At 40.2% G+C, this 16,346-nt stretch overlaps 1 protein-coding gene across 1 annotated transcript; it reads right to left on the bottom strand.

The window, feature by feature from the left end:
* Positions 1 to 1,875: 1,875 nt before the first annotated feature.
* LOC136632493 (nicotinamide N-methyltransferase-like) lies at positions 1,876 to 15,800 on the bottom strand. Its single transcript, XM_066607420.1, has 3 exons — positions 15,624 to 15,800; positions 6,983 to 7,190; positions 1,876 to 6,343 (listed from the first exon to the last, which is right to left on the bottom strand). The coding sequence occupies exons 1-3, from the start codon at positions 15,772 to 15,774 to the stop codon at positions 5,923 to 5,925; spliced, it is 780 nt and encodes a 259-aa protein (XP_066463517.1). The 5' UTR covers positions 15,775 to 15,800; the 3' UTR covers positions 1,876 to 5,922.
* Between the last annotated feature and the right edge of the window lie 546 nt (positions 15,801 to 16,346).

The following is a 16,346-nucleotide window of genomic DNA, read 5'->3' as shown; positions in this document are numbered from 1 at the left end:
TTCTACGACATCAGGAAGTGAGAGAATTAGTGGCAATGATGGAAAACGAACGATCTATGTGGGGGGAGCGTAACTGTCGACGATGCTCGCACGCGCGCCATTTATCATAGCATAAATGTACTATGCCTATAATCTTTCCAGGAGTGTACTCAACAACTTCCCAAAGTTTCATGGCGATCGGATGAATCCTGTAGTAGCGCATAAAGGACAAGCAGACAAACAGACACATAGACACAGACACACAGACAGACATACATTCAATTTTATATATATAGATTTCCTTTTGCTTTGCTTAGATTCATTCAAAAACTGGGGGTCAAAATACGCAGTACACCCCTAGATGAATTTATTAAAGGGTCTAGTTTTCAAAATGGGGTCAGTTGTGGGGGTTCTATATAGTTTTGGCTGCTCAAGGGCTCTACAAGTCGGCAATGGGGCCTAAAACACCTTCAAGCAAAATGTCTGTTCTGAAAGCAATCGGCTGCTCCTTTAGTTTTGGGCCCTGTTGTGCATACAGACATAAAACTAGGGCAACAATGGGTAAATTTCTTAGCACAGGACAAACAGCAGTATCCATTTTGGTGTGCAAATCCCTATTTTCATGTGCACTTTAGAAAAAAAAAAGTATTTAAAATGACATATTTCAAAAATATGAAATTTATTTTTTTCTCCTTAACCCCTTCATGACATGGCCTATTTTGGCGTTGAGGACCAAGCGATTTTTTGGTATTTTTCCATCTCCATTTTTCAAAAGCCATAACTTTTTTATTTTTCCGTGGACACGGCCGTATAAGGGCTTGTTTTTTGCGTGGCGAACTGTAGTTTTTATCGATGCCAATTTTGAGTACATAGACTATATTGTAAATTTTTTTTTTTTTTTTTAATGATAGCAGAGAGAGAAAACGCATCAATTCTGCCATAGATTTTTTTTTTTTTTTTTTTACACCGTATATCATGCAGCATAAATGAGACTTTCCATTTTTTCTGCAGACCGGTACGGTTACAACGATACCAAAATTCTAACATTTTTTTTAGGTTTTCCCACTTTTCTGCAATAAAAACCCTTTTTTTTGGAAATCTTTTTTCTATTCTAAATTGCTGCATTCAAAGTCACGTAACTTTTTTATTTTTTGATGTACAGAGCTCTATGAGGGCTTATTTTTTGCGAGACGAGCTGTAGATTTTATTGGTACCATTTTGGCATACATACGACTTTTTTGATCACTTTTATTGCGTTTTTAGTGAGGCAAAATGCTAAAAATGAGCATTTTGCCTCAGTTTTTTAGCTTTTTTTTTAGCGTTTTTTTCGGTGCACAGTCAAAAGCATGTGCAACTTATTGTACGCATCGTTACGGACGCGACAATACCAAATATGTGGGGTTTTATTTTTTTTTTACCTTTTTTTATGCTAATCTGAGAAAAAGCATAAAAAATGGTTTTTTTACTCTTTTTTTTACATTTTTTTAATTCATTTTTTAAATCTTTCTTTTTTTTTACACTGTTTGTGTCCCTCTGAGGGACTTTAATCACTGCCATGATGATCGCTGTCATAAGGCATGGCAGAGCTACTGCTCTCCCATGCCTTATCGCTCATACAGCGATCTCAGGCATAGGCAATACAGGACGCCAGTGTCTGGCATCCTGTTGCCATGGTGACAGGCCGGGCTCTCGCGATGACATCGCGAGTTCCGGCCGGAGACACAGAGGGAGCCGCGCATCTCTGATGTCCCCCCGCTGCTGCAGCGAGACGCCGGCTGTGACTGACAGCCGGCTCCCGCTGCGGGATAGCGCTGGATCACATATGATCCAGCGCTATCTCCAGGACGTAAGTTTACGCCCTGTTGCGGGAAGTACCCCGCTCCCAGGACGTAAACTTACGCCCTGCAGCGGGAATGGGTTAAAATTGCATCAACACCTGAAAAAAACTGTTCAGTCAAAATATTCATGACCCCCCTCAGTGAATACATTAAGGGGTGTAGTTTTTTAAATGGGGTCATTTGTGGGGATATCTATCATCCCAATTCCTATGGGCCTTTGCAATCTTGGCTTGGTGTAGGAAAACAAAATGTTTCTCAAAATGTTAATAAATGATGTTAAATTTGTACGTCTTCTAAATTGTTAAAAAAAGCAAAAGTTTTTCAAATATGCATCCAGAACAGAGTAAACAGATGGAAATATATATATCATCAAAAATTTGTACAGTATGTTTGCACATATTTGAGATATTACAATTGAAAATGTGAAAAAAATTTTCAAAATTTTCCCAACTTGGTGCTTTTAATAAATATACACAAACTATATTGGTCTATTTTTACCACCTTATTGAAGTACAACATGTGGTGAAAACACAATGTCAGAATCACTTAGTTATGCAAAACCATAACAGAGTTATTTTATGTTAAAGTGACACATGTCAGATTTCCAAAATGTGGCCTAGTCATTTAGGTGCAAACAGGCTTGATCACTAAGTGGTTAATATAATTATCTATAAATTCTATAGATAAATTGGATCATACTAGAAGCCCTGGTTTGATTATTAAATTCTGCTTTAAAGATTTACATATAAACTAGTAGGTCTCCCTCACACAAGCATTTGCAACAACGCTGCATTTTTCATCGCTACATTTACTGTGGTTTCAGCAGCGCTAGCATGTGTTTTTGTCAGCATTTTGTCTGCGTTTTCAGCACAGTTGAAAATGCAGCCAAGGAAGTTGAATGCCAGAACTGTGTGAGCGAGTTCTTATGCTCACCTAGCAAGTGTTGTCCGAGTCCCCCCCCCCCCCCCCCCACTGCTCTCTGGCAATCTGGGCAGGCTTCTGTGCACTTCTCAGCACTGGCATAGCATTTCCTGGTGGTAAGGGAGTTCAAAAGATTGCTCTGATTGGCTGAGTCGCAGGCTCAGATAATCAGAATCAGCGCTCAATGCACCAATAACAGCCATTTATTGAATGGCTGTGATTGGTTCATCAAATGCTGGCTCTGATTGACTGAGCCAACACTTGATGAACTAATAAGAGCAATCTTTTGCTGGAGACAGAGTATTCAAATCACGTTACCCGTAAGAGATGCTCTCTGTGCTTACAAGTGCACAGAAGTGTGTCCAGAGCTCATGAGAGTAGCGTGAGGCAGTTGGACAGCCTCTGCTAGGTGAGCATTGCTTTTTTTCCCCCACTTAGGGTGCCTGCACACGAACGGAATTTCTAGCGCGTTATTTTAGGCACATTATCCGCCCCCAGACCGCAGCCAATATACTCCTATGAGGATCCGCAGTTGTCCCCAGACGGACAGATTTGTATCGCGTTTTTTCACGCGCTTGAAAAAATCTGCGACCTGTTCTAATTTGGGCCGGATTCTGCACGTGAAGCCTCCAATACAAGTGAATGGGTGCAGCTGCGGATGGAGTCACTGGTTGCTATGACTACAGGAAGTAGGCATGGTAGGAGGCGTCCCAACACACAGCACAGAGCTTCACAGGCAAATTTCAGCAGCAGCACTGTCCTTCCAGTCACCTCATCCACCAGACAGCAGCCACCAGCCTGCAGCCACAAGCCACCAGCCTGCCACAAGCCTCCAGCCATCAGCCACCAGCCTGCAGCCACCAGGCGTAACGAATAATGATCGACATGGGCAAACTTGTCGCAATGATGCAGGACTTCCCTAGCATATGGGACAGTAACTCCCCAAAGTACTTAAACAAGAATTGAAAGGAACAATCCTGGCTTCAACTCTCCGCTCAGGTTTATGGGGATGCCTGGATGAACGCAATAGAATAGAAAGAAGAACTTGCGTGAGTATTATTCGCTATTGCGTCAAATGTCCTTTTTTTCCCCATTTTAACCCCTTAGTGGCCAAGCAGTTTTACTTTTGTTTTTATTGTGCTTTTTTCCATCCCCACTTTTAACCCCTTAGTGACGGAGCTTTTTTGCTTTTTTCCTTTTTTTTCCCCTACTCCCTAAAAAATCGTAGTTCCTTTATTTATCCATCAACGTCGCTGTATAAGGGCTTGTTTTTTTGCGTGACGAGTCGTATTTTGCAATGGCACTATTTATTGTACCATATAATTTACTGAAAAACCTTTAAAAAATTGTAATCGGAGAGAAAAAAAAAGACTTTCCACCATCTTTCGGTGTGTCCTGTTTCTGCAGCACGCAAAGTGCAACAAAAACGACCTGATATTTTTATTCTATGGGTCAGTACGATTGCTACGTTACCAAACTTATATAGTATTTTTTTTGCTGTAGTACTTGTATTTTTTTTTTAAGATATTTAATTTTTTAAAATTATTTTGTGTCCATTTTCTGCGTGCAATAACTTTTTTATTTCTTTGGCGACATAGTTGTGTGAGGGCTCATTTTGTGCAGTATGTCCTGACGTTTCTGTTGGTACCATTTTTGCATACAGTTGACTTTTTGATCGCCTTTTATTACATTTTTTCTCGGAAATAGGGTGACCGAAAAAGTGCATTTCGGGCGTAGTTTCTTTATTTTTTTACCACATTCACTGTGCAGGGTAAATCATACATTACTTTGATAGATCAGACTTTTACGGATGCAGCAATACCAAAACGGTCACACTGCAGGACGGACGACTCTCCGCAACGCTGGCAGAAAAGAGCACATGACCGGCTCCATTGCCGGATTTGTGTTCTTTCCTCCAGCTCTGTGGAAAGACGTCCATCCTGCATTGTGGCCGTCTTATGCAGGAAGACGAGTGCATCAGCTGCCAGGATGCGCCCAAGTTACTAAGCCCTCCCTGTTTGTTTTTTGCGGGAACAGTTGTATTTTCCACTGGTGCCACTGAAGCGGCATTTATTGGGTTAATAGCCTTGTTCAGCAGACAACCGCAATGTGTAGAGGGAGATAGGTAGTATTTCTTGCCAATGCAGGATGTAAGAACGCAAAATCTGTAGTAATTAGAGATGAGCGAACGTGTTCGGCTCCGCCCCTTTTCGCCCGAACACCGAACTTTGCGAGCAATTCCGTGCTCGGGCGAAAAAAGTTCGGGGGTCGCCGTGGCAGCGCGGGGGGGTGCGGCGGGGAGTGGGGGGGAGAGGGAAAGAGAGAGGGCAACCCCCTGTTCCCCGCTGCTGCCGCCCGCGCCGCCGCGCCTCTCCCCGCCCCCCGGCGCCCCCCGAATCTTTACGCGCGGACACTGAAGTCCTCGGTAAAGCCGGTGTCCGGGTGCGTAAGTATTCGTTAAGAACACGTTCGCTCATCTCTAGTAGTAATGAATTCCTCTTGTGAATTTTTTTGCAGTGACTGAAATAAAGTCACGCTGGAGAAGCGCCCGAAAAAAGTTACATGGATCAACCATGCCCACAAAGACATCTGCTCACCGGGTGAAAGCATGTTGCCAGAATAATTTAACGGTGCTCGCACAAGCAAGAGGGACAAAACGGAGTCTGGGTGTTGGTTTTTAAGCTGTTTTCCAAGGAATGGGCAGTTCTCTAGGGGTTGGGTTTACAATAAGGGGCGGCTGCTGGTTTTTCTGCGAGTTTTTTTCCGCAACACATCCGCGTATATCCGAGCATGATTTTTCACGCATCTGCACCTATCCGCAAGCACATTTAGGTACCATACGCGCGTGAAAGTCCGCTAGCAGAATTCGGAACGCTCGTGTGCAGGCTGCCTTAATGTAGCTTTCGGGGTAGGGCTTATATTGTAAGCCTCCCCCCTACCCTCCAAAAATCAGAGTAGGAACCTGCATTTAATGCTGCAAAAACGTGCTGCGTTTTCAGCAGCGGTGAACTGCTGGCCATTCATGTCAATGGGTTAAACACAGCATTTAAAATTGCTGAAACACCCCAAAACAAAATAGACAGCGCTTGAAAATTGCTTATCTTTGAAGACCCATTGAAATGAATGGCAGCACTCTACAGCATTTAGCGCAGCACTGAAAACACAGCATTTTAATTTTAAGTTTCTACTTCTTGTGAGCAGCAATGAATATGACAGCCTTATAGTCAGTAAGGTCACTCACAACTTTTGACTCCTTAACCTTACAGCAATCAATAACAAAGCCTGCTCCAACTAAAGCTTCCCTGGCAAAATCTTCAGTATATTTCAGAATATGTATCTTGTTTTTCCCGACTGTGAAATATGTTGTGTCTAAATCCCCAATTAACATGATGCATGCTCCAGGTTTCATGAGCCTTGAGAACTTCCCGAGTTTTCTTTTGTAATCATCATGATCTTTGCTGATAACATCTAGAAGCCAAGCACTGATAATGCAATCGGCTGGTGGTAGGTCCAGCGGTTCTATTATATTTTCTTTCTCAAAGTCACATTTCATAACATGTTGAACTGCTGATCTCATTTTTTCTTCTTTGTCCTGTAACTGGTCTCTGAAAGAAATGGGGAAAGTAATCATCCCATCAACATTACTATGGGTATTACAGCTCAGCAGTTAGCGCTGTATATCAGTAATCTGTAGATTATTGGCTACCCAGTACTGCTAGAAAGACTTCAATTCAACCAAGACCAGTGCATTAAGTGTCAGGCTTATACTTATAACTATAGACTAGCATTACAAATATATTGAGCCTTATTATTTTTAGTATATTTATTAATGGCCTGGTAGAAAAATTGCACAGTAAAACATCAATATTTTCAGATGAAACAAACTATGTGAAGTAATTAATAGAGAGGACAGTATACAATTGCAAACGGATCTGGATAAGTTGGGAGTTTGGGAAGAAAAGTAGCAAACGAGGTTTAAAACTGATAAGTGTAAGGTTATGCCCCTTGACTGGAAAAAAAAGGCCACCAACACACACTAAATGGGAGACCAATGGTCAAAACTGACCTGAAAAAGTATATGGGGATTTTAATTAACTGTAAACTTAACTGCAGCAACAAATGTCAGGTAGCTGCTGCCAAGGCAAATACAATCATGGGGTGCATTAAAAGAGGCACATTTGTACTGTAGCAATGATGACAATGACAGCTAGTTTTTTTTCCTAATATTTGATCAAACATTTCACCTGTTTCCCTCTGTGTCTACATGAAGCTGTGTGGCATGGCCCCAATGAAATGCTCCTGTACGTGTGTCCAGCCATCTTTTCAGCTCCATGATGCATCTGTCACTGGCCTTCAGCACTATAATGTGTTTGAAAAACTCACAGGCTGCATACAAATGATGAATCATGGGACCAAGGCTGAGGTCAATACAGATCTCTCCTTTAATGTGACCTGTAAAAATAAATTGCAAATATTAAAGCATCTACAGTAATATGTTAAATTCTCATACAGAGCTTGCTCCATGTATATGTGGAACTGTAGAGTCCCTGTGGTTCCCCCTTATACCTTAACTTTTTTTTTTATCCACCCACTATACTATACACTAATAATAGCCCAAATGATGTTTTTTGTCATGGTTTTTGCTTTAATTATTCATGTCTATATTCATAAACATTGCATAAATATCCCTTACTTTAATTTCTAGCAAAGAACCACCGAATGGTCAACTGTACCATCGGCAAAGATTTTGATTTCTAGACCGTGGAGTGAATTATCTATATGATAAAATCCATGCTAGAGACGGATTGCATCTTAGAAAGATAGGAAAGAACATATTTGGCAGGCTCCATCCTACACTCATCAGAAGAGCTTTAAACAATATGAGAAGGGAAGTGAAAGGCCAGTCAAAAAATATGCAACTAATAAATACAATTATGAACCTTGCTATTAAAAGTGGAGAAAATATGAAATAAAAAAAAAATCAGAAGGGAAGGAAAGTAGAGGAGCAAGAGACTCCAATCATTAACTAAAATATTTCTATACAAATGCACAGAGCATGGGAAACAAACTAGAATTAGAGCTCCTAATAAAAGAAGATAAATATGATGTCATAGACATCACAGAAACGTGGTTAGATCAGACACATGTTTGGAATCCAAGGTTTTAAGGATACTACTTATTAATAAGAAACAGATTTAATAAAAATGGAGGAGGTGTTGTATTTTATGTTATGAAAGCCTACATCTCCACAGAGATTCAAGCTTCAGAGAAAAGTAGTTCTGTAGATACTGTCTGGCTAGAAAAACATGTCGAGAGAAACAAAAAAGACACCATTGTAGTCATTTTCTTTCAGCCACCTGGACAGGTAGAATATATGGATGAACTCTTTCTACGTCAGATGGCCAAGTTCCCAACAAAGTATGACATAGGGATCATGAGAGATTTTAATTATCCAGGCATTTGTGGAAAATCTCTCAGCCAAAAGAATTAGGTCTATATTTACTCTCTGAAAAGGACCCACTAAAGAAATATCCTATACCATTTAAAAATTAACTTTTATTTATTCTGTTAAAAATAAAGACAAGCGCTTGTAGTGACACACAACTTAATAACACCTCTATTTATTTTAAACAATGCGAGTCCTGACGGTGTATAAAGACCTATATTGCTTCTTTCCTAGAGGTGTAGATATATATAGCCACCCTAATTACGGTCTGCTATAGTGAGATACTTGGTCTCAATCATGTATATTAGATGATGAAAATTATTTCAATTCAATATTGTAAATCTCATATGTATATTAATCATAGATTGCTAGGTGCACTTAGTTATATTCCTTATATTCTGTGCACTTTTTTATGTCTCCCAGGCTCAACGCGTTTCCTCGGCCTCTTTTAATCTAGGGCCGATTCATCAGGATCAAGGAGTAATTTTATTACATATGTTGACATTTACTTAGGTGGTACACCAAAAAATCCAGGTACCACTATCACTTCTTTTGAGGGTCCCTGGTTAGATGCTTTAATATGAATTGGAAATGGGACACTATTGATCCACATTGAACGTGATAGTCAATGGTGAGAGAGTCCTGAGCACTTTACTAAAACTATGCGAGTAAGCTATATCTTTAAGATGATATTTTAGCTTATGTCTCACTGAATCTTATATGCCACTCTAGGTCATGCTGATATAATGTAGCTCATGTCCCAGAGAGGCCTGATATGTGCATATACTAATGGCTTTTTTTGCCAAGATATATTATATAGTATATTGCTACAGTGAGAACCGCTACAATCGCATTTAAAACACTTGCTCGCTAGGAATCTCTCTGTCTATGATAATGTCTGATGAAATTTAGTGGCACAGTCATATACATATGAGGATACTCAGAGCGTGTTGTAATGTCCGTGGTGTTTCTTACATGTGAATGATTGTTGTGGTGATGAGTGAGCTAGATATTGCCGCTCATTTCACCCAAACAGCCTTTCTATGTTGATTAGTGCAACACAATCATCCACTTAGAATCACTGGATAAGCTGAGTATTGCTGCTTATTGAAGCTGATTCAGCCCTATGCTGCTCATTTTTGCAGTAAGGAGAATCACTTAGCACTCAATGCAATGCCTGGAGCATAGAGCTTGATAATGCTCCTCCAGAGACACACACACGCTCACATACAACCGCTGGGATCAGTATCCTATAGGGTGTGTGCATATACTAATGGCTTTTTTTGCCATTTAAGCCCCGGTCTCTCTGGAACAAGATCAAAATATTATCATCAAACCATCAGATAAAGGTGGGAACATCGTTATTATGGAAAGTGCAAGCTATCAAGAAACGTGCCTACAACTCCTAAGAGATACATCAAGTTAAAGGAGACTACCGAGGGATCCCACCGGTGAATTTTTATCTGACCTTAGAGAGATTCTGACTAAAGCATTAGGAAACCGCTTGATTGACAATAAAGAATTCGAGTTTCTAAATACTATTCACCCACAGGTGGCGACATTTTATGCCATACCCAAAATTCATAAGGGCCTGTCTCCTGTAAAAGGCCGCCCGATAGTCTCTGGCATTGATAGCATTACGCAAAACCCGTGTCTATATGTGGATAAAGTCCTCCGAAGTTTCGTAGAGGCCTTACCATCCTATGTCCAAGACACCTCAGACGTATTGAGAAAATTGGATGGCATACATGTCTCTGAATCAGTGTATCTTGCTAGCTTAGACATAGAAGCTCTATATACATCTATTCCGCATCAAGGCGGCCTCAAGGCGACAAAATATTTCCTCGATCAAAGAGGTAGGCACTTCAATCTACATAATGAGTTCGTACTTGAGCTTTTGCAGTTCGTCCTGAAACACAACTATTTCTTGTTCAATGACAAATTCTCCCACCAGCTCAGGGGTACCGCAATGGGGAGCCCCTGTGCCCCGACTTATGCAAATCTGTACCTGGGCTGGTGGGAGGAGAAATTTGTCTTTGAGGAGTCTAACACACAATGGACCTCAAAGGTGAACATCTGGTTAAGATACATCGATGATGTATTGATTTTGTGGTCAGGTGATATGGACTCCTTTAAAAACTTTGTTAACCAACTGAACAATAATGATCTGGGACTTAGCTTCACCTATGAAATCAACCCTCAGTCTATCACGTTTCTAGATCTTCAAATTTCCAAAACCATAGAGGGCACCCTTGAAACGACTATCTATAGAAAATCTACGGCCACGAACAGCCTACTGCATTATCAAAGTCACCATCCCTGGGCCCTTAAAAAGGGCATCCCGAAAGGGCAGTTCTTTAGGACAAAAAGAAACTGCTCAGAATCCCGGGAATACGAAGCAAGAGCTGCAGATATGGCCGATAGATTCGCAAGAAGGGGTTACCCTGATGACATCATTAGACAGGCACAATCAGCAGCGTCAGGCAAAACAAGAACTGAGCTCCTGACAAGGACAAATAAAAAACAAGAAATGGTCCCATAAGACTGATAGGCACATATGACGAGAAATCAACTAAAGTCAGAGGGATTTTTCAAAAATATTGGAATATCCTAAGACGGGACAGTGATCTGATTGGACATCTATCTGAAAAACCCTCCATAACATTTCGAAAGGGGCGAAGTTTGAGGGATAGACTTGTCCACAGTCACTTTGTTCCCCCACCGGATACACGAAACAGGCTAAACCGCAACCCCATACCGGGATCTTTTCGATGCCCAGGATGCAAAGGATGTCCCTTTATGGAAAGAACTAATTCGTTTACAAGTGCGGCAACAGGGAAAATGTACTCGATAAGAAGTTTCATCAACTGTAGAACTACAGTGGCAACTTGTCCTTGTCCTAAGGACTATGTCGGAAAGACGACACAGCAACTAAGGAGAAGAGTGCTATCCCACATAGGGAATATCAGCTGAGGCGAAAGTACCAGTTTAGCTAATCACGTCCGTGACGTGCATGGAAATGACCCCAACGTGATAAAATTCAGAGGAATTGAAGCGTTACGACCCACAACACGTAGGGGCAACCTGGACCTCAAACTATTGCAGAAAGAATCGCAATGGATCCACCGCCTGAATTAGATGGCCCCTAATGGATTGAATGAATGCCTGTCCTTCGTTCCTTTTATCTAAATGACAAAAGCTACATTAACATCTAATTGGAATATGTACGTATAAATTTATTCAACAACAATGAGGTCCCATGAGTGATGCAATCACAAGAATAGAAAGGAAACATCATAATTTACGGAGATACCGATCAATTGCTCTTATCAGCAGAAATAAAAGCATCGATACTTTTATTTACTTTTCTGTTCAGTCCCAAAATAACAATAAAAAATGAAAATAAAAAATATTTAAAAAAACGGCATCTATCTAACTGTCATGTTGAAAAACACTATAAAGTGCATAAATATATACAATGAGAGAATAAAAACCTGTGTCTTTTAATACATTGTATACCTGTCATGATGATAGAGATAAAAAGCATGTGCACTATATTACATAAACCTGTAAAGTGAAGGGCAATGACAGCTTTCTTTCATATGAGCGATGTACTCCGGAAAATAGGGAGAAATCGCACGTATGCGCAGACTAGAACGGCACCCGAGAGGTCTTGTGATAATGACAGAGACTATCAGTGGTCATGTGATCGGAGCCTCCGGGAACGCCTCTCTACAGCTTGCGCGGCCGGCCTTGATTGGTGCTGGGTAAGATGAGCCCCCTGCAGGGGAGGCGGGGCTATATGTATTTCAACCCTGGCAACCCTGCTCGTACCAGGTCTGTCAGAACACCATGGGACACTGATCCTAGCAGTTGTATGTGAGTGTGTGTGTGTGTGTCTCTGGAGGAGCATTATCAAGCTCTATGCTCCAGGCATTGCATTGAGTGGTAAGTGAATCACCTTACTGCAAAAATGAGCAGCATAGGGCTGAATCAGCTTCAATAAGCAGCAATACTCAGCTTATCCAGTGATTCTAAGTGGATGATTGTGTTGCACTAATCAACATAGAAAGGCTGTTTGGGTGAAATGAGCGGCAATATCTAGCTCACTCATCACCACAACAATCATTCACATGTAAGAAACACCACGGACATTACAACACGCTCTGAGTATCCTCATATGTATATGACTGTGCCACTAAATTTCATCAGACATTATCATAGACAGAGAGATTCCTAGCGAGCAAGTGTTTTAAATGCGATTGTAGCGGTTCTCACTGTAGCAATATACTATATAATATATCTTGGCAAAAAAAGCCATTAGTATATGCACATATCAGGCCTCTCTGGGACATGAGCTACATTATATCAGCATGATCTAGAGTGGCATATAAGATTCAGTGAGACATAAGCTAAAATATCATCTCAAAGATATAGCTTACTCGCATAGTTTTAGTAAAGTGCTCAGGACTCTCTCACCATTGACTATCATTCACAGAAAAAGCCAAAAATACAATACCTGAAGGTCTGCAAAGCAGACACGGTCGCCATAGACACGATCGCCATAAGGCAGGCAGAATCGCCGTAGGGCAGGCGCAATGGCCATAAGCCCTGAAGATATGCAGTCAGCCAGACAGTAATGTGGAGGAGCAGCTTGTTCCTGGCAGGCTAATATGCAGTCACCCACTCAACCAAGCCCTGATTGGGGAGGAGAGACTGCATATACTAATAGCCTGCACATGTGAACGATACCAAAGATGTCAGCCATAGATGGGTGGTGAAGCACCATACAGGATATCAACCCTGGCTGATATAACAGCGGGTTGCCCTGTATCTCTAAAGTGGGCCACACTGGCTGACATCTTGGGCTCTCCCACCAACTAGCAAACTACATACAAAAGTACTAATGCATACTAATAAAATGCGGGTGTTGGTACTGCATTTTGGCCAAAACGCATAGGCTGACAGACCACGACGAGGCCACATCGCTTCCGTCAGTACCTACGCTAACTCACGATCAATTACATAAAATCACAGAGGTGAGGGAAGAAAACAAAAACAAAAACAAGCTGCTCCTCCACATTACTGTCTGGCTGACTGCATATCTTCAGGGCTTATGGCCATTGCGCCTGCCCTACGGCAATTGTGCCTGCCTTATGGCGATCGTGCCTATGGCGACCGTGTCTGCTTTGCAGACCTTCAGGTATTGTATTTTTGGCTTTTTCTGTGAATAATGTGTTTGTTTTTTTTTTCCTCACCTCTGTGATTTCACCATTGACTATCATGTTCAATGTGGATCAATAGTGTCCCATTTCCAATTCATATTAAAGCATCTAACCAGGGACCCTCAAAAGAAGTGATAGTGGTACCTGGATTTTTTGGTGTACCACCTAAGTGAACATCAACATATGTAATAAAATTACTCCTTGATCCTGATGAATCGGCCCTAGATTAAAAGAGGCCGAGGAAACGCGTTGAGCCTGGGAGACATAAAAAAGTGCACAGAATATAAGGAATATAACTAAGTGCACCTAGCAATCTATGATTAATATACATATGAGATTTACAATATTGAATTGAAATAATTTTCATCATCTAATATACATGATTGAGACCAAGTATCTCACTATAGCAGACCGTAATTAGGGTGGCTATATATATCTACACCTCTAGGAAAGAAGCAATATAGGTCTTTATACACCGTCAGGACTCGCATTGTTTAAAATAAATAGAGGTGTTATTAATTTGTGTGTCACTACAAGCGCTTGTCTTTATTTTTAACAGAATAAATAAAAGTTAATTTTTAAATGGTATAGGATATTTCTTTAGTGGGTCCTTTTCAGTGAGTAAATATAGACAAAATAAGAACCCTACTGCCTCAGTGAATAAAAGAATTAGGTCCAACAAATTCTTATTGCTCTCTTGCTGACAACTTTTTCTACCAAAAGATAGAAGAGTTCAGCTCCCAAGCCAACTGTATACACGGCATATGCTGGGGATGTCTATATACATCTTAACTGCATGGATTATGTGCATTTAGGGTGTGTAAGCAGTAGTTGTATGTGTGTCAGGAAGGGGTTAACAAAACACAGCAAAATGCAGGCTCAGAAATCCTAACAGTACAGATTAGTGTCTTGAAAACATTTTTGAAAAATTAAAATCTACTTTTTCACAGCACTGTTAGATACATTTTGGTTTATTGAGTTTAATTGAAGAGCCAAACCTCCAAATTTTTCTTGGAATATCTGGAGGTCTGATTTTTATACCATTTACTGCCTACTAGACACTACACCAGCAATACCTCTATTTGCTATTTTTCCTACAGTTTCTTCTTGACCTTCCTAATGTTGACTTTTATCTGTTCCTGTATCATAACTGTTCCCAGTTCCATAGAATCTTCCATTCAACAAAGCAATATAGCAACATTCTATAGACAGAATATGATAAGCCTATGTAGTTGAAAAATATTATCATTTCTGCTTTTGGTGAGCATAAGATTATTGCTGGTGGATTTTCTTTTTACAAATTAAATCTCTCATTGATCAGTGGATTTTGGAAAGTAAGTTCTAAATTAATCAAAAACAAAGGTAGAACAGGTCAAGAAATGACAAGAGCAGAAATGAATAAACTGCAAATGTCAGACAATAGCAGCTTTTAATTGTCCCTGAAATTTCTTGAAACAAAGAAAATGTTTGGCTAGGTGTTAGCCAGTAGAACAAAATGTTATTGTTCTCAGTAAGAGAAACAAAATAATAGTGTACATATATTACCTTGTAATGCCTAAAACAAGAAATTGTGTTAAAAGTGCAAGCTTTCAAGACTCCTGAAGTCTCTTCATCAGTTATGCTATTAACAACCCTGATGAAGAGATCTACCACATTTTTTGCTTCATATAACACACCTGATGATAATACGCATCAAGGTTTTAGAGGAATAAAATAGGAAACAAAATGTTTTAACCAAATATAGAAGTGTTCATACTAGTCTTTTCTGCTTTTACATCTTTCTAAAATTGGATGCAGCAGAAGATAAAGATAGTTTTTTAATACAGTAATGAAAAGACTGTCAGCACTGTACTTCAAGGAAGAAAGGTATTAAGCTGATTGATGGAGGCAAGGGAGCAGCAGCAGTTCCCACTGGCACTTACCAACAATCATCGCTATCCTAAAAAGACAATTTTCCTTTGCATTGTATGAGTAGCAGTTGTTTAAAATCAATTAATTTAAGTTCTGAGAGGAATTTAAAAAATCCCCCACCCTTCCTCACGGGTTTCAAGGTGCTGGGTGGGTGTTACATTAGGCACAATGTGATATTGATAATGAGATACATCTAGGGTTTTACGTATGAAAATTGCTCTGTAATAAAAGTATGAAAAAGTAAAACAAATAAACAGAATTTGAAAAATATATAAGAATAGTTAAACATAGAAAAATACATACCAGCTACGAACGTTTTTGTAAGATTTTCAATGGGAAATATCAAGGACTCCTCTCCAAAGACCATTTCAGGTTTATCTGACAAGTAAGTCTCCAGAAATTGTCTGGAATCAAAGTCATCTACATGATAGAGCTTACAGGCAGAGGAATCCATTGTCCAATCTTCACAGTCTGATGAGTAAGGACTGACTGAGTAACTGGTTCTACACCTCAAGCTATTTATGTGATTGCTAGGAAATCAATATGCAATTTCTGTTACATATCACATGATGAGGATTATTATCTTCATGTGACAATCAAGGTAGCCTATTACAATAGCTTTATCTTAGGTTAGCATAAAGGCCCATTTACACGTGATGAATGTCGGGTAAATGATGGCCAACACTCTCCCCTGTGTGTAATCGCATATGTAATATGCATGCTCATGTTATACTTTGTTTGTTGTACATTTATGGAAGTAGTACTTGACAGTGGCACTCTTCCGTGGTCGAGACAGTCTTCTTGACTTTCAGCTGTAGAGGAAAGTATAGATGTCAGCACAGGCGCAGGAAAGCCAGATGTTAACTTAAAGGGGTTGTCCCGCGGCAGCAAGTGGGTCTATACACTTCTGTATGGCCATATTAATGCACTTTGTAATGTACATTGTGCATTAATTATGAGCCATACAGAAGTTATAAAAAGTTTTTCACTTACCTGCTCCGCTGCTGGCGTCCTCGTCTCCATGGT

This window comes from Eleutherodactylus coqui, chromosome 6 (genome assembly GCF_035609145.1).
Source record: "Eleutherodactylus coqui strain aEleCoq1 chromosome 6, aEleCoq1.hap1, whole genome shotgun sequence".
Lineage (NCBI taxonomy): Eukaryota > Metazoa > Chordata > Amphibia > Anura > Eleutherodactylidae > Eleutherodactylus > Eleutherodactylus coqui.
The sequence above is the reverse complement of the archived record's forward strand: the minus strand, read 5'-3'. Positions and strand labels throughout refer to the sequence as shown.

Bases quoted from the DNA above. Each gene is read 5' to 3' on its own strand.
- LOC136632493 (XM_066607420.1), bottom strand. From the start codon at position 15,774: ATGGATTCCTCTGCCTGTAAGCTCTATCATGTAGATGACTTTGATTCC. The intron at 7,191-15,623 runs GTATGTATTTTT...TTATTTTTACAG, and splicing joins TACAAAAACGTTCGTAGCTG to GTCACATTAAAGGAGAGATC. The intron at 6,344-6,982 runs GTGAAATGTTTG...CATTTCTTTCAG, and splicing joins GTAGACACAGAGGGAAACAG to AGACCAGTTACAGGACAAAG.